This window comes from Dendrobates tinctorius, unplaced genomic scaffold (assembly GCF_039654945.1).
Source record: "Dendrobates tinctorius isolate UK_male_01 unplaced genomic scaffold, ASM3965494v1 ptg000231l, whole genome shotgun sequence".
Lineage (NCBI taxonomy): Eukaryota > Metazoa > Chordata > Amphibia > Anura > Dendrobatidae > Dendrobates > Dendrobates tinctorius.
This window is the reverse complement of record NW_027361898.1, coordinates 22,727,690-22,755,192: the sequence shown is the minus strand read 5'-3', so window position 1 is coordinate 22,755,192 and position 27,503 is coordinate 22,727,690. Positions and strand designations below refer to the sequence as shown.

Below are 27,503 nucleotides of genomic sequence, written 5' to 3'. Positions count from 1 at the left end.
TGTGGATGGAAGAAAAAACTGAGGTAATGTTGCAAAGCAGGATAGTCCAGATGGTGGATAAGCAGCCCCAATCAAATTCCAACGAAATTCAAGCAGTTCTGCAGGCTCAGGGTGCATCAGTGTCAGCTCAAACTATCCGTTGACATTTGAATGAAATGAAACGCGATGGCTGGAGATCCAGAACTCCACTGCTGACAAAGACATAAAAAGCTAGACTGCAGTTTGCAAACTATGTACATAAGTAAGCCAAAATCCTTCTGGGAAAGCGTCTTATGGAGAGATGAGACCAAGACAGAACTTTTTGGTAAAGCACATTATTCTACTGTTTTCCTAAAATGGAATGAGGCCTATAAAGAAAAGAAAACAGTACCTACAGTCAAATAGGGTGGAGGTTAAAGATATTTTTAGTTGTTTTCTGCCTCTGGCACTGGGTGCCTTGACTGTGTGCAACTCATCATGAAATCTGAAGATTACCAAAGGATTTTGTGTTGCAGTGTTGTGCCCAGTGTCAGTAAACTGGGTTTGGGTACTAGGTCATGGGTCTTCCAGTAGGTCAATGATCCCAAACATCTTTCAAGAAGCACCCAGAAATGGATGTAAACAAAGTCCTGGAGAGTTCTGAAGTGGCAGCAATGAGTCTGGATCTAAATCCCATTGAACACCTGAGGAGAGATCTTAACCCCTTTACTCCCAAGGGTGGTTTGCATGTTAATGCCTTGGCCAATTTTTACAATTCTGACCACTGTCCCTTTATGAGGTAATAACTCTGGAGTGCTTCCATGCATCCTGGTGATTCTGACATTGTTTTCTCGTGACATATTGTAATTCATGTTAGTGGTAAAATTTCATTCATATAACTTGCGTTTATTTGTGAAAAAAAATGGAAATTTGGTGAACATTTTGAAAATGTTGCAATTTTCCAACTTTGAATTTTTATGCTCTTAAATCACAGAGATATGGCACTCAAAAAACTTAATAAGTAACATTTCCCACATGCTTACTTTACATCAGCACAATTTGGGAACCAACATTTTTTTTTGTTAGGAAGTTATAAGGGTTAAAATTTGACCAGCAATTTCTCATTTTTACAACACCATTTTATTTTTAGGGACCACATCACATTTGAAGTCACTTTGAGGGGTCTATATGATAGAAAATACACAAAAGTGACACCATTATAAAAACTGCACCCCTCAAGGTGCTCAAAACCAGATTCAAGAAGTTTATTAACCCTTCAGGTGCTTCACAGGAATTTTTTGAATGTTTAAAAAAAATGAACATTTAACTTTTTTCACAAAAAAAATTACTTCAGGTTCAATTTTTTTATTTTACCAAGGGTAACAGGAGAAATTAGACTGGAAAAGTTATTGTGCAATTTGTCCTGAGTACGCTGATACCTGATATGTGGGGGGGAATCACTGTTTCAGCGCATGGCAGAGCTCGGAAGGGAAGGAGCACCGTTTGACTTTTTCACTGCAAAATTGGCTGGAATTCAGATCGGATACCATGTCAAGTTTGGAGAGCTCCTGATGGGCCTAAACAGTGGAAACCCTCCACAAGTGACCCCATTTTGGAAACTAGACCCCCCAAGGAACTTATCTAGATATGTGGTGAGCACTTTGAACCCCCAAGGGCTTCATAGAAGTATATAGCGTACAGCCGTACAATTAAAAAATCATATTTTTTCCACAAAAATGATCTTTTCACCCCCAATTTTTATTTTCACAAGGGTAACAGGACCCCAAACGTTATTGTGCAATTTGTCCTGAGTATGCTGATACCCCATATGTGGGGGTAAACCACTATTTGGGCGCATGGCAGAGCTCGGAAGGGAAGCAGCGCCATTTGACTTTTTTGGCTGGAATTGAGATCGGACGCCATGTCGCATTTGGAAAGCCCCTGATGTGCCAAAACAGTAGAAATCCCCCAATTCTAACTCCAACCCTAACCCCAACACACCCCTAACCCTAACGCTGATCGACACGATCAGACAAAACTTTGGCCCACAGCCCCCAATGCCCCTCTTAGCCGCTCAGCCCTGTTCTGCAAAAGCCAGCTTCTCCACCGTGACAGAAGATCAGCTCTCCACCCTTCTGTCAAGATCACACCTCACCACTTGTGCCCTCGACCCACTCCCGTCTCACCTCATCCCTAACTTGGCCAGTTTTCATCCCATCCCATCTCTAACACACCTCTTCAACCTTTCACTTACAAATGGTGTCTTTCCCTCATCCTTCAAACATGCCTCAATCACACCCATCCTCAAAAAGCCTTCCCTTGACCCATCCTCTGTGTCTAACTATCGCCCGATATCTCTTCTCCCTTATGCCTCAAAACTACTGGAACAGCATGTATATCTTGAACTGTCCTCCCACCTCTCCTCCTGTTCCCTCTTTGACCGGTTACAATCTGGCTTCCGACCGCATCACTCAACTGAAACTGCCCTAACTAAGGTCATTAACGACTTACTAACCGCCAAGAGCAAGCGACACTACTCTGTCCTCCTTCTCCTGGACCTATCCTCTGCCTTCGACACCATAGACCAGTCCCTCCTGTTACAGACTCTCTCATCTCTTGGCATCACAGACTTAGCCCTATCCTGGATCTCATCATAGCTAACAGACCGAACATTTAGTGTCTCCCTCTCACACACCACCCCCTCACCTCGCCCCCTGTCTGTCGGTGTTCCTCAAGGCTCTGTCCTAGAACCCCTACTATTCTCCATCTACACCTTCGGCTTGGGACAGCTCATAGAATCCCACGGTTTGCAGTATCACCTCTACGCTGATGACACGCAGATCTACCTATCTGGACCCAACCTCGCCTCCTTACTGCCTGAAATCCCACAATGTCTGTTTGCTATCTCAGCCTTCTTATCTGCTCGTTTTCTCAAACTGAACATGGACAAAACAGAATTCATCATCTTTCCCCCATCTCACTCCACCCCTCCACCAGACCTATCCATCAATGTCAATGGCTGCTCTCTATCCCCAGTCCCACACGCTCGGTGCCTCGGGGTGATCCTCGACTCTGCGCTCTCTTTCAAACAACATATCCAAGCCCTCACTTCCTCCTGCCGCCTCAAACTCAAAAATATTTCCCGGATCCGCTCATTCCTCAACCACGAAACCACAAAAACACTAGTGCATGCTCTTATCTCCCGCCTCGACTACTGCAACCTCCTACTCTCTGGCCTCCCTTCTAGCACTCTGGTACCACTCCAGTCCATCCTACACTCGGCTGCCCAACTAATCCACCTGTCTCCCCGCTATTCCCCAGCTTCCCCCCTATGCCAGGCCCTTCAATGGCTTCCTATTGCCCAGAGGCTCCAATTCAAAACCCTAACCATGACATACAAAGCCATCCACAACCTGTCTCCTCCATACATCTGTGACATAGTCTCCAGGTACCTACCCGCACGCAACCTTCGATCATCTCAAGATCTCCTTCTCTACTCTCCCCTTATCTCTTCCTCCCACAACCCCATACAAGACTTCTCCCGTGCTTCCCCCATACTCTGGAACTCTCTGCCGCAACACATCAGACTCTCACCATCAATGGAAACCTTCAAGAAGAACCTGAAGACCCACCTGTTCCGACAAGCCTACAGCCTGCAATCATCCTCGGTCTAATGAACCAACGCACGACCTGCTCTACCCTCTCCTACTGTATCCTCACCCATCCCTGTAGAGCCCTGAGCCCTCGCGGGCAGAGTCCCCTCTCCTTATGTACTTGCCTATCCCTTGTCTTACACATGTTTATTATACTTGTCTATATTTCCCCTTTTCACATGTAAAGCGCCATGGAATAAATGGCGCTATATAAATGCATAATAATAATAATAATAATAATAATAATAATAATAATAATAACCCTAGTCCTAATGGGAAAATGGAAATAAATACATTTTATTTTATTTTATTATTTTTCCCTAACTATGGGGGTGATAACGAGGGGGGTTTGATTTACTATTTATAGTGGGTTTTTATATTTGGCAGCTGTCACATGCTAAAAGACGCTTTTTATTGTAAAAATAGTTTATGCATCACCACATTTTGAGAGCTATAATTTTTCCATATTTTGACCCACCGAGTCATGTGAGGTCTTATTTTTTGCGGGACGAGTTGATGTTTTTATTGGTACTATTTTCGGGCATGTGACATTTTTTGATCGCTTTTTATTCTGATTTTTGGGACGCAGAATGAACAAAAACCAGCGTTTCGTGAATTTCTGTTGGGGGGTGCGTTTACACCGTTCCGAGTGTAGTAAAATTGATAAAGCGGTTTTATTCTTCGGGTCAGTACGATGACAGCGATACCTCATTTATGTCTTTTTTTATGTTTTGGCGCTTTTCTGCAATGAAAACAATTTTATATAAAAAATAAATTATTTTTGCATCGCTTGATTCTGCGAGCTATAACTTTTTTATTTTTTCACTGATGACGCTGTATGGCAGCTCGTTTTTTGCAGGACAAGATAACATTTTCAGCGGTTCCATGGTTATTTATATCCGTCTTTTTGATCGCGCGTTATTGCACTTTTTGTTTGGCTATATGATGATAAAGCATTATTTTTTGCTTCGTTTATTTTTATTTTTTAAGGGGTTCAATAAAGGGGTTAACTAGTGTGACAGTTTTATAGGGCAGGTAGTTTCAGACGCAGCGATACCAAATATGTGTACTTTTATTTTTTTGTTTTTTATTTTCAAAAAATGAATTTATTAGGGAATATTTTTTTAAAAAATTTATTTATCGATTTTTTTATAAATTATTTTTACACTTTTTTTTAAACTTTATTACATTGTCCCAGGGGGGACATCACTGTCATGCGACAGGCAGTGCAGAAGGCTTCCTCATGCCTGCGCTCTGCAGGCAGTGAGGAAGCCGGCTCCCTGCAGGCCCCCGAAGGTCCCCACCGCCATATTGGATCCGGGGACCTGCAGGGAATGAGGCCCCCAGAGCAGCGCAGCACATCGCGCTGCTCTGGGGGTCTCAGGGAGCACCCTCCCTGCACGCTTCTCTCCTATGCCGTTGGTACACTGCGATCATGTTTGATCGCAGTGTGCCGGGGGTTAATGTGTAGGAGGCGAGTGTCAGCTGTGATAATCAGCTGACACCCGGCTGCGATCAGAGGCGTTCCCCCCGAGAGCGCCACTGATCGCGCAAGACGTACTATTCCGTCCTTGGGACTTGGGTCCCAGGTCACATGGACGGAATAGTACGTCTAATGTAGGAAAGGGGTTAACACTGCTATTGGGAGAAGGCGATATTCAAATATGTGAGACCTGGAGCAGTCTGCAAAAGAAGAGTGGTCTAAAATTCCAGTTGAGAGGTGTAAGAAGCATGTTGATGGTAATAGGAAGCGAGTGATTGCAGTTATTTATTCCAAAGGGTATGCAACCAAATATTAAGTTGAGGGTGCCAACAATTTAGTTCAGCCCATTTTTGGGGTTTTGTGTGAAATTATGTCAGATTTGCCCTCCCTTTTTTCCTCCCAATAAAAATATTCCCTTATGTACTTACTTTTCCTTTCTCCTTATTTTCCCTCCCCGTTCTTTTATCCTTTCCCTAATTCCTTCCGACATTCCTCCCTTTGTGTTGTTTCCCGATGGAAACTACCCTTACTACTACTATCCTTTGTTAACCACACTTTCCCTAACTTCCACTTCACTACCCAGTATGTGTGTTAAAATTTGAAAAATGTTAATAAAGTTTGTTTGAAAAAGGAGGGTGAATCCTACTGTCAGATTCCCTTTAACAAAAGTGAACTCGTTAGTTACCAAATACTTTGATTACTAATATCTCTGAAATGGAAAAGCAAAATAAAAAATATATATACTCCACTCTGCACCCATTATTACATTGTGTGCCCAAGGCTTATTATGGCCAAAATACCACTTTTTTCCTACATGGTGGTTTTGATAATACAATAAATATTGTGAACAACTCTGGTGTCCGGTATTTTCTTTGCTGTGGATTTATATAGTGTATGGTGTGGAGAGTCCTCCCAAAGAGAGTATCGAGATTTCTGAGTGGTGCAGAAGAAACCTTTACGTGGGACTGCAAGGATCATTTTAGTTATATGAACAGTTTGATACTTTTTTAAATTGGATTTAACAGATTTCATAAATTATAACCGTTATTTGAACAACTTACTATCTGGATGTATCTACATTGGGCACCTGATACTAGAAACATAATGACCATTATATATAATGCAAATAACATGGGATCAAAACGTAATTTATGAATTGGGAAATTGATCATGCGTTCATCAAAATGGGACAAATAATCAGCCACTGTTGTCTATATAGCGCTCATTATAATGCGTGTGATGTCTGACAATTGCTGATGTCAGGTGTAAACTCCATGGGGCATTGCTGCATTCCGTATTTGTCTGCCCCACACCATACTGACTCTTCCTGACTGCTTAAATAATACGCGGCTTCTTAATGCATTTATATAAAGCTCGAAACAATAGCAAGATTGTTTATAGACAGGTCATGACTGGGCGCCTTTAAATAATATTGTGGTTAAAAGCGACAATGATCTTACATCAGCACATAAATATGCTCCAAAACTGGGCCACGGATGCGCCACGTGGGCCACAATGAAGGCTGTCATGAAATGTATCATTTAGTGTGCAGCCAAATTCATTTATAGGATTACGGTGGTTTATTTACTAAGACCTCTTGCAACATAATATAATTATCATATATCTGAAGACCCCTAAAAAAAGTACTGCAGTTCTTATAGTCTCGGTAATCCGGGAGAAGAAGGCTTAAGCAACTGGTGATTTGCGGCTGCTGAGTAATGTGTGTACGGGCAGGCATGCAGACTGCAGAGGGTTATACTTTCTATATATGTACTATATACATATACTTTCTATAATAGATACATTATGAATGGAACATACTTGTAATTCAGATGTCGACATTAAATATCAAATGATATCATCAAGGAGCAACATCTACATACTTGTAGGTTCCCCTGTAGTTAGTCATATTTTCCACCGTAACCAATGTCCCAGTTTATATAATGCTGCTACATTACATGTTGTTCTGGCCGCCATAAAAGAATTTCCCAACAAAGACATCAATTGGACATATCCAAACTTTTCTAAAACACTAGAGTGGATCATTTCCTTTTCCCGGTGGATTTACGATTAGTAGATATTGAGTACGGTCTTATTCAACCCTCAGTTTTTTGTGTATGATTTCTAGTCATGTTTTTCATAGATGGAACTTGTACCTATTATAGTCTATGGGGCTGTTCACTTGTCCATATACTTTTATGGAGAAAGTGACAGTCATGACTCTGTTGTCAGGTGTCCAGCAAACAGGAACTTCTTCCCTGTCCCTAACGTTAGGGGCGCCATAGCTTTCCCTGTTCCCCAGATTCCTTCTGATGGTGAAGACGTCGGCGCCACGTACCTTGCCTTCGCTCCTGAATCCCCCTCAGTCTGTACCCTTCCCCCACCCAGGGACGAGGGGAGTAGTAGTGTACCGTAATACACCAACCAGACTAACAAGGTAATACGAATAGGGATAAAGGAAAATACCAATCATACAAATATACACACATAAACAACAGAGGAATGCACTGGGGAGTGGAGGATGGAGTTAAACCAAAGTAGGAAACAAAAAGTAATTATCACACACTCAAAATCTAGCAACAGTCACAGATAAATCCACCAAACGCTTTCTCAAATAACAACCACCGTCTATTAGCCATGCAGCATAATCTATCTCTGACAACGAGTGCTAGTCCGGACCCAGTGTATATAGGAGATGGTAGTGGCTAACAGTGCACAGCTGAGCCTTAACACAGGAAAGCTTCCAGGAGCTCTCATCTGAGCAGATTTACCCCTGAACTGCTATATGAAACCTGCACCATTTATTATGAAGGTGAAGTGCTTCTAATCAGTGCAAGAGTATGAGAAATTAGATACTGCGGTCTTCTGGCTCCTCTTTGTCCCGGTAAACCCATGACAGTGGCCAATGCCAAAACACCATTAGCCATGTTGGATTTTGAACCAAGTCACAGATCAAATTCATCAATGCAAGCCTATGGGCCCATGAAAAAATCAGAAAGAACAAGGATGTGTAGTCAGTTTTTCACTGACTTTTTGATATGAAAAGCTGGAGAAACCTTCATGATTGCAGCACAACATTCCCAAGAGCCAGACATCTGTCATGCCAGGAGCGGTTACTGTGGGTCTTGATTGGTCATAAAAAGAAAGTGACCGTCTGTCAGCTGCTATTAAAAAAATCTTAAAATGTAGGAATCTTCATGAGAAAGACAAATGAAGCTATTAGTGATACAGGAAGGAGCTAACGGCTGCAGAAGGAGGGCGGTAATGTGATCACAAGATACCGCAGAGTGGACACGATCTATCTGGAAGTTTATCAGTGCATGGACACATCCCAGTGGGTCAATTGGAAATTCCTGTTCATAAAGTCACAACCTTGGATGTATTATTGTGTGTGTGTGTACGTATGTGTGTATGTCTGCATGTGTGTGTATGTGTGTGTGTGTGTGTGTGTGTGTGTGAAAGTTATGTAAGGCAACTAATACTTCAGGTTTCTAGGTTTTTTACTTCTTGGTTCAGAAAAAGTAGGGGCAGGTGGGGATAAGTAAATTGTGACAGCTGTCAAAGTTCACATCCTTAGGTCTAAAAAAGTCAGATGACCTAACAGAACGAGGTTTACAAACCAAATAATATAGAGAGAAAGAAGGAAGAAAGGAAGGAAAGAAGGAAGGAAGGAAGGACGGAAAGAAAGAAAGATGTAGGAGGTATGAGATGACTTACAAGGATATATTCATAATAAATAAATATGAGTGTTGACAGACAGATATATTAGACAATATATAAATGATAGATAGATAAAAATATAAATACATTAGATAGATGATACATATAGATATGTGATTAGATACAGTAGATAGATAATAGATAGATAGATAATAGATAGATAGATAGATTAGGTTTCTGTTACCTTGTTCAAGCAAGCATCTCCGATTGAAATGGATCTTCGTCGATTACAAGGTTTTGGTAGGGCTACTTCTTCCTGCTTTCCAAATAATTCTTCCATTTTCCCTGTGTCAATCTGAAGATCTCCCTGGAATGTTTCCGAGCTCCACAAACTAGTCCGACCCTTTACTTTCTCCAGGGGAATAGCCTCCCAGTTAAAATTCCTCAATCGTGATCGCTGCTTTGGGTCACATTTTTGAAAAGTACTTCTTGAAGAATCGTTAATGACTGGAGGAGGTGGTGGCGGGGGTGCTGGGATATCAGGAGCCATGTGTTTGTCCAAGTCACCATACAGGACAGTAGCCTTGTCTTTCTCGATGTCTTTGTCCATGGATCCCATATTCATGGTGACAATCATGGCATGGAAGTTCCTGGCACTGCTCTTGTGCCCTGAAGGCCTGGATCGGGGCTGGAACCTGCAGAATGGGAAGAATAAGCAGCAGATTCTCAGTGGAGGCTTTCCATGGCTCATTGAGCATAGGCACGCGTGGGATCCCTGTGAACAGCTGTCAGAACAAGAGATAAACCACAGGAATTCCAGCATTGACAATGGAATATGCACTTACTTCAGAAATAAATGATTTACTAAATGTCTACACCTGAAAGGTGAACAGGGTGTTGAATAGTGTAGTAAGTGCGGTACCAGCAGCCAGCACTCCGCATGTCAGTGCTGCCAGCCTCCCTGTCTGTCTGCACCAGATATCTGCTCTCCGCACTGACAACAGCTGCACAGGCTTCACGTGCCAGGGGGTAGAACAGGTCAGTCACGGTTATCTTTGATTTGATCAGGTTTCCTGCCCTTAGGCTATTTTTTTTCAATTGCCAGACAACCTCATTAATATATGTTAGCAAAAGGAAGGGAATAGAAAGGAGCATGCCTGAAGTGATGATGAACATGGGGTTCGTGACCATTCCAATGATCATCGGGCCATCAGCAATTTACTTATTTATTTTAGAAAAATATTCAGGATTGAGAGTCCTCAATAGTTGATACCTTTTAATGGCTAACTGAAAAGATGGTAATACATTGCAAGCTTTCGAGACTACTCAGGTTTCTTCATCAGGCTAGACTAATACAAAATCTGAAGTCACATATTTATGCACAATACAGCCTAGAAAAAATGCAATAGATAAGACAAGTGACGTGAAGCAGAACTATCAATATGGGAGAGGGAGAAACATAAATATAAACATTGGACCAGTTCATAGATAAGGAGTCCGGATGTTTTATGGTCCTCTGATTGGGGTCTAGTTCTGTGTTGTGATGCCCCCACAAGGTTTTAAAAGGAAATTCCTTAATTGATGTAAAAAGACATAAATCCATGCGACACATTCATTCCAGCACTGAGAGTGTCAAAGGTCGTCATAAATTTGTACTCCCAAACTCGTCTCTTATTTATTTTACTCATTTATATAGCACCACCATATACCACAGCGCTGCACAGACAACATCATCACTCCCCCCATTGGAGCACATAATCTAAATATCAGACATTTATTTCCTTACTTATGAATGGGTGATAGATATCCATTGGGGGGACAACTCTTTTTTAATTAAAAAAAATGTGTAAAAAGAAAATGTCCTGTGGTTTAAATCAGATCTTTTATACTACCTGTTTTTTTTTTTCATTTTATTTTATTTTATTTATTGAATTGTTTATATCACTATATTAAAAAGGCAAACAAACCGAAATCTTGCAACATTCGCACTGGACACTAGGTCTATTATTAGGGTTGCACTTCTTAGCAGTCTCGTTATCATCACAGACAGGATTATAATTAATTAGATTCACCAAGCACAATAGGTGATATCATAGCTCCCTCTCATTTTACAAGTTAAAGTTAATAGGGTCAGAGCCAATCTATTATTGCTTATGTCTCTTATAGGGATGAGCGGACCCATGGAAGATCAGGTTGTAGTACCCAACCCGAAGTTGGTTTAGGTACGAGAACTTTACCCAAACTTGAACCAGATCCTGAACCCCATTGAAAACAATGTGGACCCAAACTTTGCAGTAGGAAAATTCTTTCTATCTCTCTCTCTGTAACGGGCTTCCCCCAGAATTCCAAACATTGCAACGGAGTTCCGGGAGAATTCCATATTCGGCATTCTAACAAGAAGAATGAATTGAATATTCGGCCTAGTGGCCAGTGAAAAACATGCAGAATTTCTGTTTGTTTGTTTTTGACTATAGATTGTGGCATAAAAAATATAGATGAATAAAAAAATAACATTTAACATAAAAATGGTCTAATGACATCCCCTGTAACATCATATCATTTTCTCTTCTACTCTTATTATGACAATATTTTGCTATATAATTTATCTCTACATTATTATAAATGTGATGATAAAAGGAGACAAAAGTAAAACTTCCAAAAGACTCTGACCATGGATATACCTTATTTTTCAGATGATAAGATGCACCTCCCTATAAGACGCCCCCCCCCCAGAATTAGACAACAGATAATAGGAGAAACATATTTCCTACTTATAACTTCCTTGGTGGTGTAGAGAAGTGTGTGTGTGGGGGTCTATATCACAAATTTTAATGCATTGGGATAAAATAGGGATGTAACAGATCTGTTGTCAGTATTTCTCTGCAGCATGTATATTATACATACATATAGAGCTTTACAACATGCACAAATACACAACAATGCAGCATGCACAGTAAATACTCACAACTCTGCTACATAGGCCGGGGTCACACTTGCGCCGCCGGCACTCGGGACCGGAGTGTGTGGCTGCATAGAAATAGATGCAGCTGCACACTCCGGTCCCAAGTGCCGGCGACAGTGCTGGGTATTGATGTGAGAGATTCGTGCTAGTTTCTCGCATCACACTCGCTAGTGTGACCCCGGCCATACATAGAGAGTTGTTACATACACACACAGCTCTGTTACGAACACACTGATCTCCAACATATACAGTCCTCCTACACGAACAGCTCTGCTGCACACACACAAACCTCTGCTACATAGACACACTGCTGTGCTACACATGCACAACTCTACTGCATACACACATAGTTCTTGCTATCTGTGCTTACACACAACTTTGCTACATCAACACACAACTCAGCTACATCAACATACACTGCTCGGCCTACAATACCTTCTTGCAAAAAAATGTGCCTCTTATTGTCCAAAAAATACAGTAAGAGATTTCAGCACTCATCTTCTTCACAGCAGTAAATATTAATTTGCTTACAGTAGATTCCCATTAGAAGGAATCCATGTTTTGGACAGTTAATCCATTGCTCTGCTACACACTGGTGGCAGTGGCTTACTGTACTGTATTTTCCATGGCATATTGCTTCTTCGACTATAGACTACCTTATACCCACTTTTTCTGCAGAGATGAATATACCTGTGTCATCTGGTTCTGTTTTCTTGTGCCTCAACTGATATTAAAACAGTATCAGTAGTCATCATTCGTTTTCATCAGTTTCTACTATAAAACTGGTAAGCCGAATAAAAAACAGAACATATAGCGTATTCTGTTCCGGTGATGTGCGGGATCAATGTGCACAATCCCAAAGGGAACTATAAGATCAGTTCTTGCATCAGTTTCCCACAAGTGTTTTATTGTGACGACAGATGGAAAAAGGGCTGGATCTATGCATAGGTGCAAACGAGACCTTAGTTGCCTCATGGGGGGGGGGAGAAATGAGGAGCTGGACCAACCTCATGACCTGGGGAGGCGAGGTTGCATAAAAAGAAAAGCATGTGCAGCAGCAGGCAGTTTGGCGCCAACCCATAGCAGCGCGCAGTCAGGTGAGTAGCGTGTTTCGTATCCCGAGTACCAGCGCCACGACAGACCGCATTGTTTTGGCCCCGCTGCCTGCAGAGGACTGCTGCGCTGAGAGGTGTCGGGCGCTCAGTGACTGCCGGAGATAGAGGTGCCATGCGCTCCGTGATTGTGAGTACTGCGAGGGAAAGCCGAGTACCGGATGGACTCCTACGGCCTTCCCTGCCACTTGCTCCACAACCGTTCCTGTTGGACACCAAAGGTGCTGTGGCCCTGTCTGCTCCGGCTGCACGTGTTTATGGACTAGGGGCTCAGCAAAAGGTATCAGAGACCGACCGCTGCTTCCGGAAGATGGACCACCGTGTAAAGGACCCCATCTGAGGACATCACCCCCCGGACTCTGCCAGACCTATAACCTTTGCGGGATCATCTCCTACAGGGAATCCTACAGGACACAATAAGTTTTTTCTTTGGACTACCCTTGTTTTACAGTTATTATTCTTACCATTCATCCTTTAACCATTTACCTCCCTGCGAGGAGTGAAAACCCTGTTTTATTAAATTGTTATCTTTTGTTAACACTTGCTCTGCCACTTTCCTGTTACTGCATCCCGCAACCTGCTTACATTCAGATTTTTTTGAAGCGTTCAAAACCCACAAATTTTTCTAATGGTAGCTGCTTCAGGAAATGCTTCTTTTTATGGGAAATTTTGAAGTACTTCTAATCATGAAACAATTCCCTAAGAGGTATTAAATATTTTTTTTTAATTCTGAAGTTTTATTTGTAGCCTTTTGATTAAATAGTGGCAAGCTCCCTAAAAAACATAGCCTTTGGGTATGTGCACATGGCGTCACTTAGAAGCTGGCGCAGCCGCCAAGTTTTCCCAGGCGAAGCAACTTCAGGAAAACAGCAGCGGTGGTCTTCCTGAGGTGGCTTCACCAACGGTCTTGCTAAGTATCAAGAGTGGGCAATTTCCCAGTGGAAAGAAGAATGAGCATGTCACACCATTAGTTCTGAATCCCGCAGGGGTAAAAGAAGTGACATAAGATGAAACGTGCACAGCAATGTCGTTTAGACATTGCTGTGCACTATGTTCAGTTTATGGGGCACTCTTACTGTGCTGTTCCAAGCAGTTTCCCAGTGGAATCCACCTGAAAAATGCACCATGTGCACACACCCCTAGGGTACATGCACCTGGAAAAGTGCTAAAAAATGGTAGAAGAATGAATGTCAAAACGGCTTGCTATGCATGTGCCATCATCTTTGACTTATTTAACTGCTTTAGGCCCACGATAGCCATGAAGTGGCTAAAAGAAGTGACCAAATACATTCTTCTGGTGACTTATGCATGGAAGCTGCAACTATGTTATATATGGATTTTTAAAAAAATGCTGGCGAAAAGACGTTTGCTACGTTGCTTCAAGGAAAACACATGGGGCTTAAATCATGTGGGTACACCGTTAAAAGGTATCAACTACTGAGGACTCTCAATCCTGAATATTTTTTTGTGGGTACACCGGTGTCTCAATCTTCATGTGCACATAACCTTAGACCGGCAAGAAAGCTGCTGCAGCAGGAAATGTTACTGCCAAAGGCTAAGTTCACACTGGGTGTTTTTGCTGCTTTTTTATGCTAATTTTCAGCTGCATTTTACAGTACCAGCAAAGCCTATGAGATTTCAGAAATCTCATTCACACATTTTTTTTTTTTGTAATCATTATTGTATGCTCTGCATGTTTTTTTTTGCACAATGGAGCATGTCATTTCTTTCAGCGTTGACTTGAATGCATGCTGTTAAAAACGCTGAAAAAATGCACCAAAAATGGAGGTATCATGTTTTCCTGTGTTTTTTGTGCCAAAACCTGATTCTATGGAATAGGATTTTTTTCCAACACTAAACTTTATCAGCATGCACAAGAGACAAATCTACCGTTCCAAAACCGCCACAAAAAACGCAGGAAAAAACAAAGAAACATGCTTGTTTTCCTGCAGCTTCTTTCCTGCCAAGAGATCAGGTTTTGCTCCAGAAAAAAAACGCCTAGTGTGAACTTACCCCTAAGACTCACAACCCCTTATGCAACAAGGCACTGCTCAGAAGAAATCTACAGATACTATTCATAGGAACATTGTACATTCACTTTGCAAGATGACAAGAAAACATTAGAAAAATGTCACTTATAATATCCGCTGAACTAAAAAAGACTCAGAAACAATGGCTAAATAGTAGGAAGATTGTGGCCGTAGCGCCTTCCTAATAATTATGTCCTGACGTGTGATATTATGCCATACGATGTCACAGCCACCAAGGTATTCACTGCTTATGGCAGTCCTAGGCAAATCCCAGTAGCCCGGTAGACAATGATCCCATGTGCCTATAAAACTGCTACTGGAATTCAGGGAGTTTATTTCTACTGATAACTATAAAATTCTATTGGCCACAAAGTCTTGCAGGAAAATCACCTGTTAACCTGCAAGACTAATCTCTTAGTCTTGTTAACCTGCAAGACTAAGAGATTATGCAGGGAAATGGTGGAAAGCCCACAGCGGCATGGGACTGCAGCTTTCTAATATAGTTGGTTAATGAAATCCTCACTGTTCCAAGATTTCTACCAGCTGACAGTGAATTACAACAATTTTCATGACATCCAAACCCTGAAAACCCTTTAGGACACATTCATACATCGCAGATTATTTAACATGTTTTTTTACAAGGAATATGCAGCCGAAATGTGAGTGTCGCTCATGTGCTGCGGCTTCACACATTCATTTTATGAGGATGAATGCTGATTTTTCACTTGCACTGGATTTCATGATGATTTATGCCTGCAATCAGCAGCTAAATCCTCCTCAAATCCTGAACGTGTGAATGGGGCTTGTAGAATACACCTCATGGCTGCATGTTTCCAGCAGTTCTGGGCGCTTGTGCGGGAGTAATGCAGCAAGGCATCCGGACAGGGCAGAGACCCGGGCTCGGAATATGCAGGATTTCGCTCACACATCACTTTCATAGGTTGGGAACATGTATGGGAAGATAAAGCCTCAGTTAGGAGAACCTTGGTTTCTGTTCAGGTTTTCAGCCTCACCTACACAGACAGCAATCAGAGCTCTTGTATATGGGGCAGAATTGCATATTATCTGGACATAGAAAGCTGCACAGTCTGAATAGGGAGCAAATGTCTGCAGCGCTAGGAAATGTGTGATCATGATGCTAGATCATTAACCCTGCAATCGCTGCCAGTTTTTCGGAAATTCAGATTGGACGTAAAGAAATTGAAAGTTGTTAGTTTTTTTCGATAAGTTATTAGGTCTAAAGGAAGTTTACAAAGTGAGGACAGAAACTTCAGAAGTAACAACTGTGCTGGAACTACAACTCCCATCATTTCTTCCCTTCCTTCTCTCTATACTCATCTGTTCTGATCTATATCATGACTGGGCATGATTTTACGATTAATAACTGTTACCCCCTGCAGGATTGCTGAAGAGAAGACATGCTGAGCCCTTTAGTTCCCCCATAGATGCTGACTGCATACATTGATGGCCCCTGTACCAGTACCTGTCATGAGTCCTCCTGTGATGTGTGGCCCCTGGATGTCCTGTGTCTTGTGTGTTCTGCACAGATCACATCTCTGGAGCTGGCTCCCAATCTCTGCCTTATAAGTCTATGTTGCAGTGGCCGCTGCGCACTCTCCTGCTGTCATCACCCCCAGGGTCGCATCTCTCTGCTCTTCTTCCCCCAAGGTTTCCGCGTCCCAGCAGATCTTCTCAATGAGCGATCACCACTCCGTCCTCTCTGCCTGGTGCCCGCAGCCCGATGTCAGCCCAATCTCGCCTCTGCACCTTGCCAAGTTACCCGCGCATGCGCACATCGCGGAAGCATTCTTCACCTTCTAGTTCTCTGCAGAAGATAACTTCTCTTCACTGTGTATCCCCCACTGCTGTGATCTCAATGGTGACATAACACAGAAATGGGCATTGCCAAGAATACATATAGACAGCATCCCCTCAAAATAAAAGGTACATCCCTCTACAGTTGCATTCTTCTCTTCTCTATTCTTGTCTCCACTCTTCTCCTTTTCTCTTCTCTCTTCTCCTCTCCTCTCTTCTTCTCGTTTCTCTTCTACTCTTCTCCTCTCCTCTCTTCTCTCTTCTTTTCTCCTCTCCTCTCTTATTCTCTTCTCTCCTCTATTCTCCTCTCTTCTCCTCCCTCTAATCTCATCTCTTTTTGTCTTCTCATTTCTTCTCCTTTCTTCTGTTCTCCTCTCTTCTCTTCTTCTCTGCTCTTCTCCTGTCTCTTCTTCTCTTCTATTCTCTCTTCTCTGCTCTTCTCGCTCTTCTTCTCTTCGCCTCTCTTCAGTTTTCTCTTCTCTGTTCTTCTCTTCTCTTCTATTTTCTATTCTCTGTTCTTCTCCTCTCCCTTCTTCTCTTCTCTTCTATTTCCTCTTCTCTGTTCTTCTCTTCTCTTCTATTTTCTCTTCTCTGTTCTACTCCTCTCCCTTCTTCTTTTCTCTTCTATTTCCTCTTCTCTGTTCTTCTCCTCTCCTTTCTTCTCTTCTCTTCTATTTCCTCTTCTCTGTACTTCTCTCCCTTCTTCTCTTCTCTTCTATTTCCTCTTCTCTGTACTTCTCTCCCTTCTTCTCTTCTATTTCCTCTTCTCTGTTCTTCTCTTCTCTTCTATTTCCTCTTCTCTGTTCTTCTCCTCTCCCTTCTTCTTTTCTCTTCTATTTCCTCTTCTCTGTACTTCTCCTCTCCCTTCTTCTCTTCTCTTCTATTTTCTCTTCTCTGTTCTTCTCCTCTCCCTTCTTCTCTTCTATTTCCTCTTCTCTGTTCTTCTCTTCTCTTCTATTTTCTCTTCTCTGTTCTTCTCCTCTCCCTTCTTCTTTTCTCTTCTATTTCCTCTTCTCTGTTCTTCTCCTCTCCTTTCTTCTTTTCTCTTCTATTTCCTCTTCTCTGTTCTTCTCCTCTCCCTTCTTCTCTTCTCTTCTATTTCCTCTTCTCTGTTCTTCTCTTCTCTTCTATTTTCTCATCTCTGTTCTTCTCTCCCTTCTTCTTTTCTCTTCTATTTCCTCTTCTCTGTTCTTCTCCTCTCCTTTCTTCTTTTCTCTTCTATTTCCTCTTCTCTGTTCTTCTCCTCTCCCTTCTTCTTTTCTCTTCTATTTCCTCTTCTCTGTTCTTCTCCTCTCCTTTCTTCTCTTCTCTTCTATTTCCTCTTCTCTGTACTTCTCTCCCTTCTTCTCTTCTCTTCTATTTCCTCTTCTCTGTACTTCTCTCCCTTCTTCTCTTCTATTTCCTCTTCTCTGTTCTTCTCTTCTATTTCCTCTTCTCTGTTCTTCTCCTCTCCCTTCTCTTCTATTTCCTCTTCTCTGTACTTCTCCTCTCCCTTCTTCTCTTCTCTTCTATTTTCTCTTCTCTGTTCTTCTCCTCTCCCTTCTTCTCTTCTATTTCCTCTTCTCTGTTCTTCTCTTCTCTTCTATTTTCTCTTCTCTGTTCTTCTCCTCTCCCTTCTTCTTTTCTCTTCTATTTCCTCTTCTCTGTTCTTCTCCTCTCCTTTCTTCTTTTCTCTTCTATTTCCTCTTCTCTGTTCTTCTCCTCTCCCTTCTTCTCTTCTCTTCTATTTCCTCTTCTCTGTTCTTCTCTTCTCTTCTATTTTCTCTTCTCTGTTCTTCTCCTCTCCCTTCTTCTTTTCTCTTCTATTTCCTCTTCTCTGTTCTTCTCCTCTCCTTTCTTCTTTTCTCTTCTATTTCCTCTTCTCTGTTCTTCTCCTCTCCCTTCTTCTTTTCTCTTCTATTTCCTCTTCTCTGTTCTTCTCCTCTCCTTTCTTCTCTTCTCTTCTATTTCCTCTTCTCTGTACTTCTCTCCCTTCTTCTCTTCTCTTCTATTTCCTCTTCTCTGTACTTCTCTCCCTTCTTCTCTTCTATTTCCTCTTCTCTGTTCTTCTCTTCTCTTCTATTTCCTCTTCTCTGTTCTTCTCCTCTCCCTTCTCTTCTATTTCCTCTTCTCTGTTCTTCTCTTCTCTTCTATTTCCTCTTCTCTGTTCTTCTCCTCTCCCTTCTCTTCTATTTCCTCTTCTCTGTACTTCTCCTCTCCCTTCTTCTCTTCTCTTCTATTTTCTCTTCTCTGTTCTTCTCCTCTCCCTTCTTCTCTTCTATTTCCTCTTCTCTGTTCTTCTCTTCTCTTCTATTTTCTCTTCTCTGTTCTTCTCCTCTCCCTTCTTCTTTTCTCTTCTATTTCCTCTTCTCTGTTCTTCTCCTCTCCCTTCTTCTTTTCTCTTCTATTTCCTCTTCTCTGTTCTTCTCCTCTCCCTTCTTCTCTTCTATTTCCTCATCTCTGTTCTTCTCTTCTCTTCTATTTCCTCTTCTCTGTTCTTCTCCTCTCCCTTCTCTTCTCTTCTATTTCCTCTTCTCTGTTCTTCTCTTCTCTTCTATTTTCTCTCTGTTCTTCTCCTCTCCATTCTTCTTTTCTCTTCTATTTCCTCTTCTCTGTTCTTCTCCTCTCCCTTCTTCTTTTCTCTTCTATTTCCTCTTCTCTGTTCTTCTCCTCTCCCTTCTTCTCTTCTATTTCCTCTTCTCTGTTCTTCTCTTCTCTTCTATTTCCTCTTCTCTGTTCTTCTCCTCTCCCTTCTCTTCTCTTCTATTTCCTCTTCTCTGTACTTCTCCTCTCCCTTCTTCTCTTCTCTTCTATTTCCTCTTCTCTGTTCTTCTCCTCTCCCTTCTTCTCTTCTATTTCCTCTTCTCTGTTCTTCTCTTCTCTTCTATTTCCTCTTCTCTGTTCTTCTCCTCTCCCTTCTCTTCTCTTCTATTTCCTCTTCTCTGTACTTCTCCTCTCCCTTCTTCTCTTCTCTTCTATTTCCTCTTCTCTGTTCTTCTCTTCTATTTCCTCTTCTCTGTTCTTCTCCTCTCCCTTCTCTTCTCTTCTATTTCCTCTTCTCTGTACTTCTCCTCTCCCTTCTTCTCTTCTCTTCTATTTCCTCTTCTCTGTTCTTCTCTTCTATTTCCTCTTCTCTGTTCTTCTCCTCTCCCTTCTCTTCTCTTCTATTTCCTCTTCTCTGTACTTCTCCTCTCCCTTCTTCTCTTCTCTTCTATTTCCTCTTCTCTGTACTTCTCCTCTCCCTTCTTCTCTTCTCTTCTATTTCCTCTTCTCTGTTCTTCTCCTCTCCCTTCTTCTCTTCTATTTCCTCTTCTCTGTACTTCTCCTCTCCCTTCTTCTCTTCTCTTCTATTTCCTCTTCTCTGTTCTTCTCCTCTCCCTTCTTCTCTTCTATTTCCTCTTCTCTGATAGCTAATACTAGAGAAGAGAGAGAGAGGATTCAAAAAGATTTAAATAAACTGGAGAAGTGGGCAGCAACTAACAGAATGGTTTTTAACAGGGAGAAATGCAAAGTACTACATCTGGGCAATAAAAATGAAAAAAGCATATATAGAATGGGAGGAATAGGGCTAAGTGACAGCACATGTGAAAAAGACTTGGGTATACTAATAGATCACAGACTGAATATGAGTCAACAGTGTGATGCAGCAGCAAAAAAGGCAAATGCAATTCTAGGATGTATTAACAGAAGCATACAGTCTAGATCACGTGAAGTCATTATTTCCCTCTACTCCTCTTTGGTCAGACCTCATCTGGAATATTGTGTCCAGTTTTGGGCACCACATTTTAAAAAAGACATCAACAAACTGGAGCAAGTTCAGAAAAGAGCGACCAGAATGGTGACCGGTCTGCAAACCCTGTCTTATGAGGAAAGGTTGCAGGATTTGGGAATGTTTAGTTTGCAAAAGAGAAGACTGAGAGGAGACTTAATAGCTGTCTACAAATATCTAAAGGGCTGTCACATTGTAGAAGGATCAACTTTATTCTCATTTGCACAAGGAAAGACTAGAAGCAATGGGATGAAACTGAATGGGAAGAGACACAGATTAGATATTAGAAAAAACTTTTTGACAGTTAGAGTGATCAATGAGTGGAACAGGCTGCCATGAGAAGTGGTGAGTTCTCCTTCAATGGAAGTCTTCAAACAGAGGCTGGACAGACATCTGACTGGGATGATTTAGCGAATCCTGCTTTGAGCAGGGGGTTGGACCAGATGGCCCAGGAGGTCCCTTCCAACTCTACGATTCTATGATTCTATGATTCTATGATTCTCATCTCTTCCCTTCGCCTTGCTTCTTCGCTCTGCTCTTTTCCTCTCCTCTGTTCTCCTGTCTTCTTCTCTCCTCTCCTCTCTTCGCCTGTCTTCTACTCTCCTCTCCTCTCTTCTCCACTCTTCTCTTGTTCACACGTAGCATAAATACAGTGTTTTTCTTTTACTGCTGCATTTTATAGCAGAAAATTTGCTATGTTTAACAATCCAAGCCATATAGATGTGATTTCATCTGAACTCCTGATCACTGCGCTTTTAAAGACGCTTCTGAACTGATGGCTTTTGCTACGTTTTTTCTCTATAAGCTTCTATGGGGAGCCAAAAAAATATGTAAAAAAAAGGGCAGTTGTGTTTTAAGTGCAGAATCAAAACTTTTCTGCCCTAAAAAATGCATTAAAACGCTGCTTCAAAACTGCATCATAGAAAGGGGAAAATCCAGCAAAATACATAGGAAAATGACAATAACCAGAGAATTGTGTAGTGTGGTGTGGACCCCTGCAGAAAACACACGGATAAAGAGCAGCAGAAAAAAACAAACGCAGTCCTTACATTAAGTGTGAACACAGACTTATATTATCAAGAGATCATCTGCTATTAGAAGAGTTTTCCAAGATTTCATCTTAAAATAATATACAATAAAAAATTAATCAAAATAATACTAATTCCCAGGTTAGTGTTGTTTACTTCATTACTGGAGAGGCAGCAATGAGGAAAGGTGGGATGGAACAGGTGAGAATTGGGGTGTTGTTTGTTTTTTAACCTTTATATGGAACAATGACAACTGTGGACGATTGATGTATGGATCCTAACATATGAGTCCAGTAGCTTTTTATTTTTATTTTTTTTCCAGCAGGAATAACATTGTAGACTGTATCATGTATATGGTTAGTTCCATGCACACTTCATCTCCTGTCTCCCAGGCCCATAATAACTTAAACTTCTTGTGTAAGGTAAGTGGCCAGGGCCGTCATCAGGGCAGAAATGCCCTTACTGGGTTATAGGGCCTGGTAAGCAGAAGCAAAGTGTGTGTGTTTGTTGGGGGGGGTGCGGACCCAGTCCTCTTTTGCTTCGGCTCACCGGGCCCCAGTGTATAATAATGTATTGTGTTGTGAACACCTTTGACCTGGCTTCTGAGTGTGGGCTCCTTCTGGTGGTTGCTGCTGGTAATGGAGCTGGTCTGGCTGACAGAAGTCAATCACCTGAGGATAATGATTGGAGGTCAGGTGTTACAGACTGGAGAGATTTAAGTGAGCAACCTTCACTCAGTTGTTGCCAGTGATTTGGTTTGCTTCCTGAACATTTTGGAAGTCTGCTTGCCTCCTGCTTCGTCCTGCATCTTTCAGATAAGTTATTTGTCTGCTTGAATCTTTTTTGCATTTTGATTCATTTTTGCTGTTCTCTGATTTTTGCTCTGCTGGTGTGAGTTCAGCCGGGTTCCCTGTTGGGACCTGTGCTGGACTCTGTTTCTTATGTCATAGCTTGTGTCAGTCTTTTCTGTATCTCTAATCCCCTGTTATATCAGTATCTTTGTTTTGAGTCCAGTTCACACCAGAGTTCTGATTTAGTGGGGGAGAGGTTGTATGGCCTCAGTATTTTTGCATATCAGACGTGTTGGATTTTTATTAGAGTTTTTTGCGTGATTGCAGACAGTATCCTTTTCTCTCCTGCTCTATCTAGACAGTTTGGGCCCCATCATTTGCTTACTCTATTTTCAGCCTGTGTTTTGTGCTTCATCTTGTCTCACAGGCAATATATGTTCGGGGGCTATCTATTCCTTTGGGGTTCTACTCCGGGGCAGTTTAGCTTTTTCCATTTCTCTCTTTAGGCTTAGTTAATTCTTTGGCTGTGCCGAGGCATCTAGGGCATCGTAGGTACATTCCACGGCTAATTCTAGTTGTGTCGTCGACTTTAGGGGTCTGCAATCCGCTAAGCTACCAACCTCTCTGGTTATCTGGTTACCTAGCCTATTCACCCACTATCCTCCTCGGTTACCTAATCATAACAGAATCACCGGCCCGACTGTAGATTCTAGGGTGCTCTAAAGAAGGGAAGAATAGTAAAAAAAAAAAAAAAAAAGTGTGTTAGAATTTTTTTAAATATATTTTTTCCTCTTTTTCTCTGGGAGCCGTAGGAGGATTTCTTCTTTACTGGATGCTAAGCAATTGTCTGATCGTTTTGAGCAGTTCGCTGCTGAAGTTCAGAGAATTTCTGCCTATCTCTCTCAGTTGTCTGCTGTAGAACCTAAAGTCCCTATTCCTGATTTATTTTCTGGGGATCGGTCTAAATTTTTGAACTTTAAGAATAATTGTAAACTGTTTTTTCCTTGAAACCTAATTCCTCGGGGAACTCGGTGCAGCAGGTTAAAATTGTCATCTCCCTGTTGTGCAGCGACCCTCAGGACTGGGCTTTTTCCCTGACACCTGGGGATCCTATTCTGGCTAATGTGGATGTGTTTTTTCAGGCTCTGGGGTTGTTGTATGATGAACCTAATGTTATTGATCAAGCTGAGAAAACCTTATTGGCATTGAACCAGGGTCAGGAATCAGCAGAGTTGTATTGTCAGAAATTCCGAAAGTGGGCAGTCCTTACTAAATGGAACGATGATGCCCTAGAGGCTCTTTTTTGGAAGGGTCTGGCAGAGACCGTAAAAGATGTTATGGTGGAATTTCCTGTCCCCTCTGGACTCAATGACTCTATGTCATTAGCAATTCAAATTGACAGACGTTTACCTGAACATAAGATTATGCGAGAGGCGGTGTTGCCTTTCGAACAAACTTCTGAGCCTATGCAGTGTGATAGGGTTATTTCTAGAGCTCAACGACAAGAATTTAGAAGGCATAATAAGTTGTGCTTCTTTTGTGGGGACGCCTCTCATACTATTTCTGTCTGCCCTAATCGAGAGAAACGTTTTGCTCACTCATTTGTTTTGGGCAATATACAGCCTAAATTCCTTTTGTCGGTTTCCTTGATCTGCTCCTTATCTTCATTTTCTGCTAAGGCTTTTGTTGATTCAGGAGCAGCCCTGAACCTGATGGATTTTGATTTTGCCAAACGTTGTGGTTTTTCCATGGTACCCCTGTGGACTCCTATTCCTTTGAGGGGTATTGATGCTAACCCCTTTGGCTGAGAATAAACCCCAGTTTTGAACCCAGGTGATAATGCGGGTAGCCCCGGACCACAAATAGAATTGTAAATTTTTGGTGTTGCATAATTTACATGACATTATTGTACTGGGTTTTCCTTGGTTGCAAACCCATAATCCTGTTCTGGATTGGAATTCTTTGTCTGTGGTTAGTTGAAGTTGGGGTGTTCTTAGTGACACCCCTGTTTTCTCTACCTCTCCCCAGACTCATGATGTCCCTGACTATTTGGCTGAATTCTCTGATGTGTTTAGTGAGAGTAAATCTGCCTCCTTGCCTCCTCATAGGAGTTATGATTGCGCTATCGAGTTAGTGCCCAGTTGTAAATTTCCCAAGGGTTGGCTCTTCAATTTATCTGTGCCTGAACATGATGCTATGCGATCTTATTTTAAAGAGTCTTTGGTGAAAGGTCATATCAGACCGTCCTCTTCACCTTTAGGTGCCGGCTTTTTCTTTGTGGCCAAGAAAGATGGCTCATTGAGGCCATGTATTGACTATCGTCGCCTCAATAAAATCACTGTTAAATATCAGTATCCATTACCCCTGATTTCCGATTTATTCTCCAGAGTGAAAGGTGCTAGTTGATTTACCAAGCTTGACCTTAGGGAGGCGTATAATCTTATTCGCATCAAGCAGGGTGATGAATGGAAGACGGTGTTTAATACTCCTGAGGGGCATTTTGAGTACCTAGTGATGCCTTTTGGGCTCACTAATGCCCCCTTCCATCTTCCAATCTTTCATGAACGACATTTTCCGGGAATTTGTGGACAAGTTTTTGATTGTTTATTTGGAGGATATTTTGATTTTTTTTCCAATGATTGGGATTCTCATGTGGAACATGTCCGGACTGTATTCCGGATTTTGAGAGAAAATGCTCTGTATGTTAAGGGATTGAAATGTCTCTTTGGCGTACAAAAAAATTAGTTTTTGGGATTCATTTTGTCCCTGTCTGCTATTAAAATGGACCCGGTGAAGGTCCAGGCCATTTATGATTGGGTTCAGCCCACTTCCTTGAAGGCTCTCCAGAAATTTTTGGGTTTTGCTAATTTCTACCATAAATTCATAAGTAATTTTTCTGGTATTGTTAAAACACTGACGGATTTGACCAAAAAAGGCGCTGACGTGGTGAATTGGTCTCAGCGTTTGAGGAGCTTAAACGGAGATTCACTTCTGCTCCTGTTCTACGGCAACCTGATGTCTCTTTCCCATTTCAAGTGGAGATAGATGCTTCTGAGATTGGTGCAGGAGCCGTTTTGTCTCAGAGAGATCCGGTAACCTCTAAGATAAATCCTTGTGCCTTCTTTTCTCGAAAATTTTCCCCATCTGAGCGTAATTATGATGTGGGGAATCGAGAATTGTTGTCTATGAAGTGGGCATTTGAAGAGTGGAGACATTGGTTGGAGGGGGCCAGACATCAAGTTGTGGTCCTTACCGACCACAAGAACTTGATCTATCTCGAATCAGCCAAGCGACTGAATCCTAGACAGCCTAGGTGGGTCTTGTTTTTCACGCGTTTTAATTTTGTGGTCTCCTTTCTTCCTGGCACTAAGAATATTAAGGCGGATGCCCTCTCTAGGAGTTTCTTTGCGGATTCTCTTGATGTGACTGAGCCTACTACCATTCTAAATGAGGGGGTGGTTCTTTCCGCTATTTCACCCGATTTGAGACTTGCCCTGGAGGAATTTCAGGAAGACAAACCTGAACGATGCCCTATGGGGAAATTGTATGTCCCCGGCCAGTGGAGGAGAAGAGTAATGTTTGAAATTTATTGCTCCGCGTTAGCTGGGCATCCTGGTACTTTTGGTACCAGTGATTTGGTGAGTCGATCTTTTTGGTGGCCTGTTTTATCTCGGGATGTCAGGAATTTTGTGCAGTCCTGTGGGACTTGTTCTCGGTCCAAGCCCTGTTCTCGTTCTAGTGGATTGTTAGTGCCAATGCTGGTGCCCAGGAGGCCATGGACACATATTTCAATGGATTTTATTTCCGACCTCCCTGTCTCTCAGAGAATGACTGTTATTTGGGTGATCTGTGATAGATTTTCCAAGATGGTCCATCTTGTACCACTGCCGAAGTTGCCATCCTCTTCTGAGTTGGTGCCCTTGTTTTTACAGCAGGTGGTTCATTTACACAGTATTCCAGAGAACATTGTGTCTGACAGAGGAGTCCAGTTTGTTTCCAGATTTTGGAGAGCTTTTTGTTCTAAACTGGGAATTCAGTTGTCCTTCTCCTCTGCGTTTCACCCTCAGACCAATAGGCAGACTGAGAGAGCAAACCAGACTTTGGAAACCTATTTGAGATGTTTTGTGTCTACTGATCAAGATGACTGGGTCTCTTTTCTGCTCTTGGCTGAATTTGCTCTTAATAATAGGGCTACTTCTACAACTTTGATCTCTCCTTTTTTCTGCAACTTCGGGTTTCATCCTCAGTTTTCTTCAGGGCAGGTGGAGGCTTCGGCCTGTCCAGGTGTTGATTCTGTGGTAGAAAGAATGCAGCAGATTTTGGATGAAGTAGTGGATAAGTTGTCTCACTCTCAGGAGAAGGCCCAACGGTTTGCCAACCGGCATAGGACCATTGGTCCCCGGTTTAAAGTGGGGGACATGGTTTGGTTGTCCTCAAAAAATATTCCTATGAAAGTTGCTTCTCCAAAATTTAAGCCAAGGTTCATTGGACCTTATAAGATTTTGGAAATCCTTAATCCCGTTTCTTTCCATTTGGTTCTTCCAGGAACGTTCAAGATTCACAATGTCTTTCATAAATCTTTGTTGAAAAGGTTTGTGGAGCCAGTAGTTCCCATGGCTGCGCCTCCTGATCCTGTATTAGTTAAGGGTAATCTGGAGTAGGAAGTAGAGAAGGTATTCGATTCTCGTCTGGCTAGACGGAGACTCCAATACTTGGTCAAGTGGAAAGGTTATGGTCAGGAGGAAAATTCTTGGGTGTTTGCTTCTGACATCCATGCCGAGAGATTGGTTTGCGCCTTTCACCAGGCCCATCCTGATCGGCCTGGTGGCTTGGGTGAGGGTTCGGTGACCCCTCGTCAAGGGGGGATACTGTTGTGAACACCTTTGACCTGGCCTCTGAGTGTGGGCTCCCTCTGGTGGTTGCTGCTGGTAATGGAGCTGGTGTGGCTGACAGAAGTCAATCACCTGAGGATGATGATTGGAGGTCAGGTGTTACAGACTGGAGAGATTTAAGTGAGCAACCTTCACTCAGTTGTTGCCGGTGATTTGGTTTGCTTCCTAAGCATTTTGGAAGTCTGCTTGCCTCCTGCTCCGTCCTGCATCTTTCAGATAAGTTATTTGCTTGAATCTTTTTTGCGTTTTGATTCATTTTTGCTGCTCTCTGATTTTTGTTCTGCTGGTGTGAGTTCAGCCGGGTTCCCTGTTGGGACCAGTGCTGGACTCTATTTCATATGCCACAGCTTGTGTCAGTCTTTTCTGTATCT

General features: G+C 42.2%; 1 protein-coding gene across 1 annotated transcript in view; it reads right to left on the bottom strand.

Moving 5' to 3' along the window:
- LOC141059949 (uncharacterized) overlaps positions 1-16,667 on the bottom strand; it is an 83,097-nt gene extending 66,430 nt beyond the window's left edge. The window contains exons 1-2 of the mRNA XM_073556185.1: positions 16,342-16,667; positions 8,999-9,449 (exon numbers count right to left, since the gene is read on the bottom strand). Of these exons, the coding sequence (XP_073412286.1) occupies positions 8,999-9,391 (393 nt within the window). The 5' untranslated portion in view covers positions 9,392-9,449; positions 16,342-16,667. The remainder of the gene's footprint in view (positions 1-8,998; positions 9,450-16,341) is intronic.
- Positions 16,668-27,503: the final 10,836 nt, after the last annotated feature.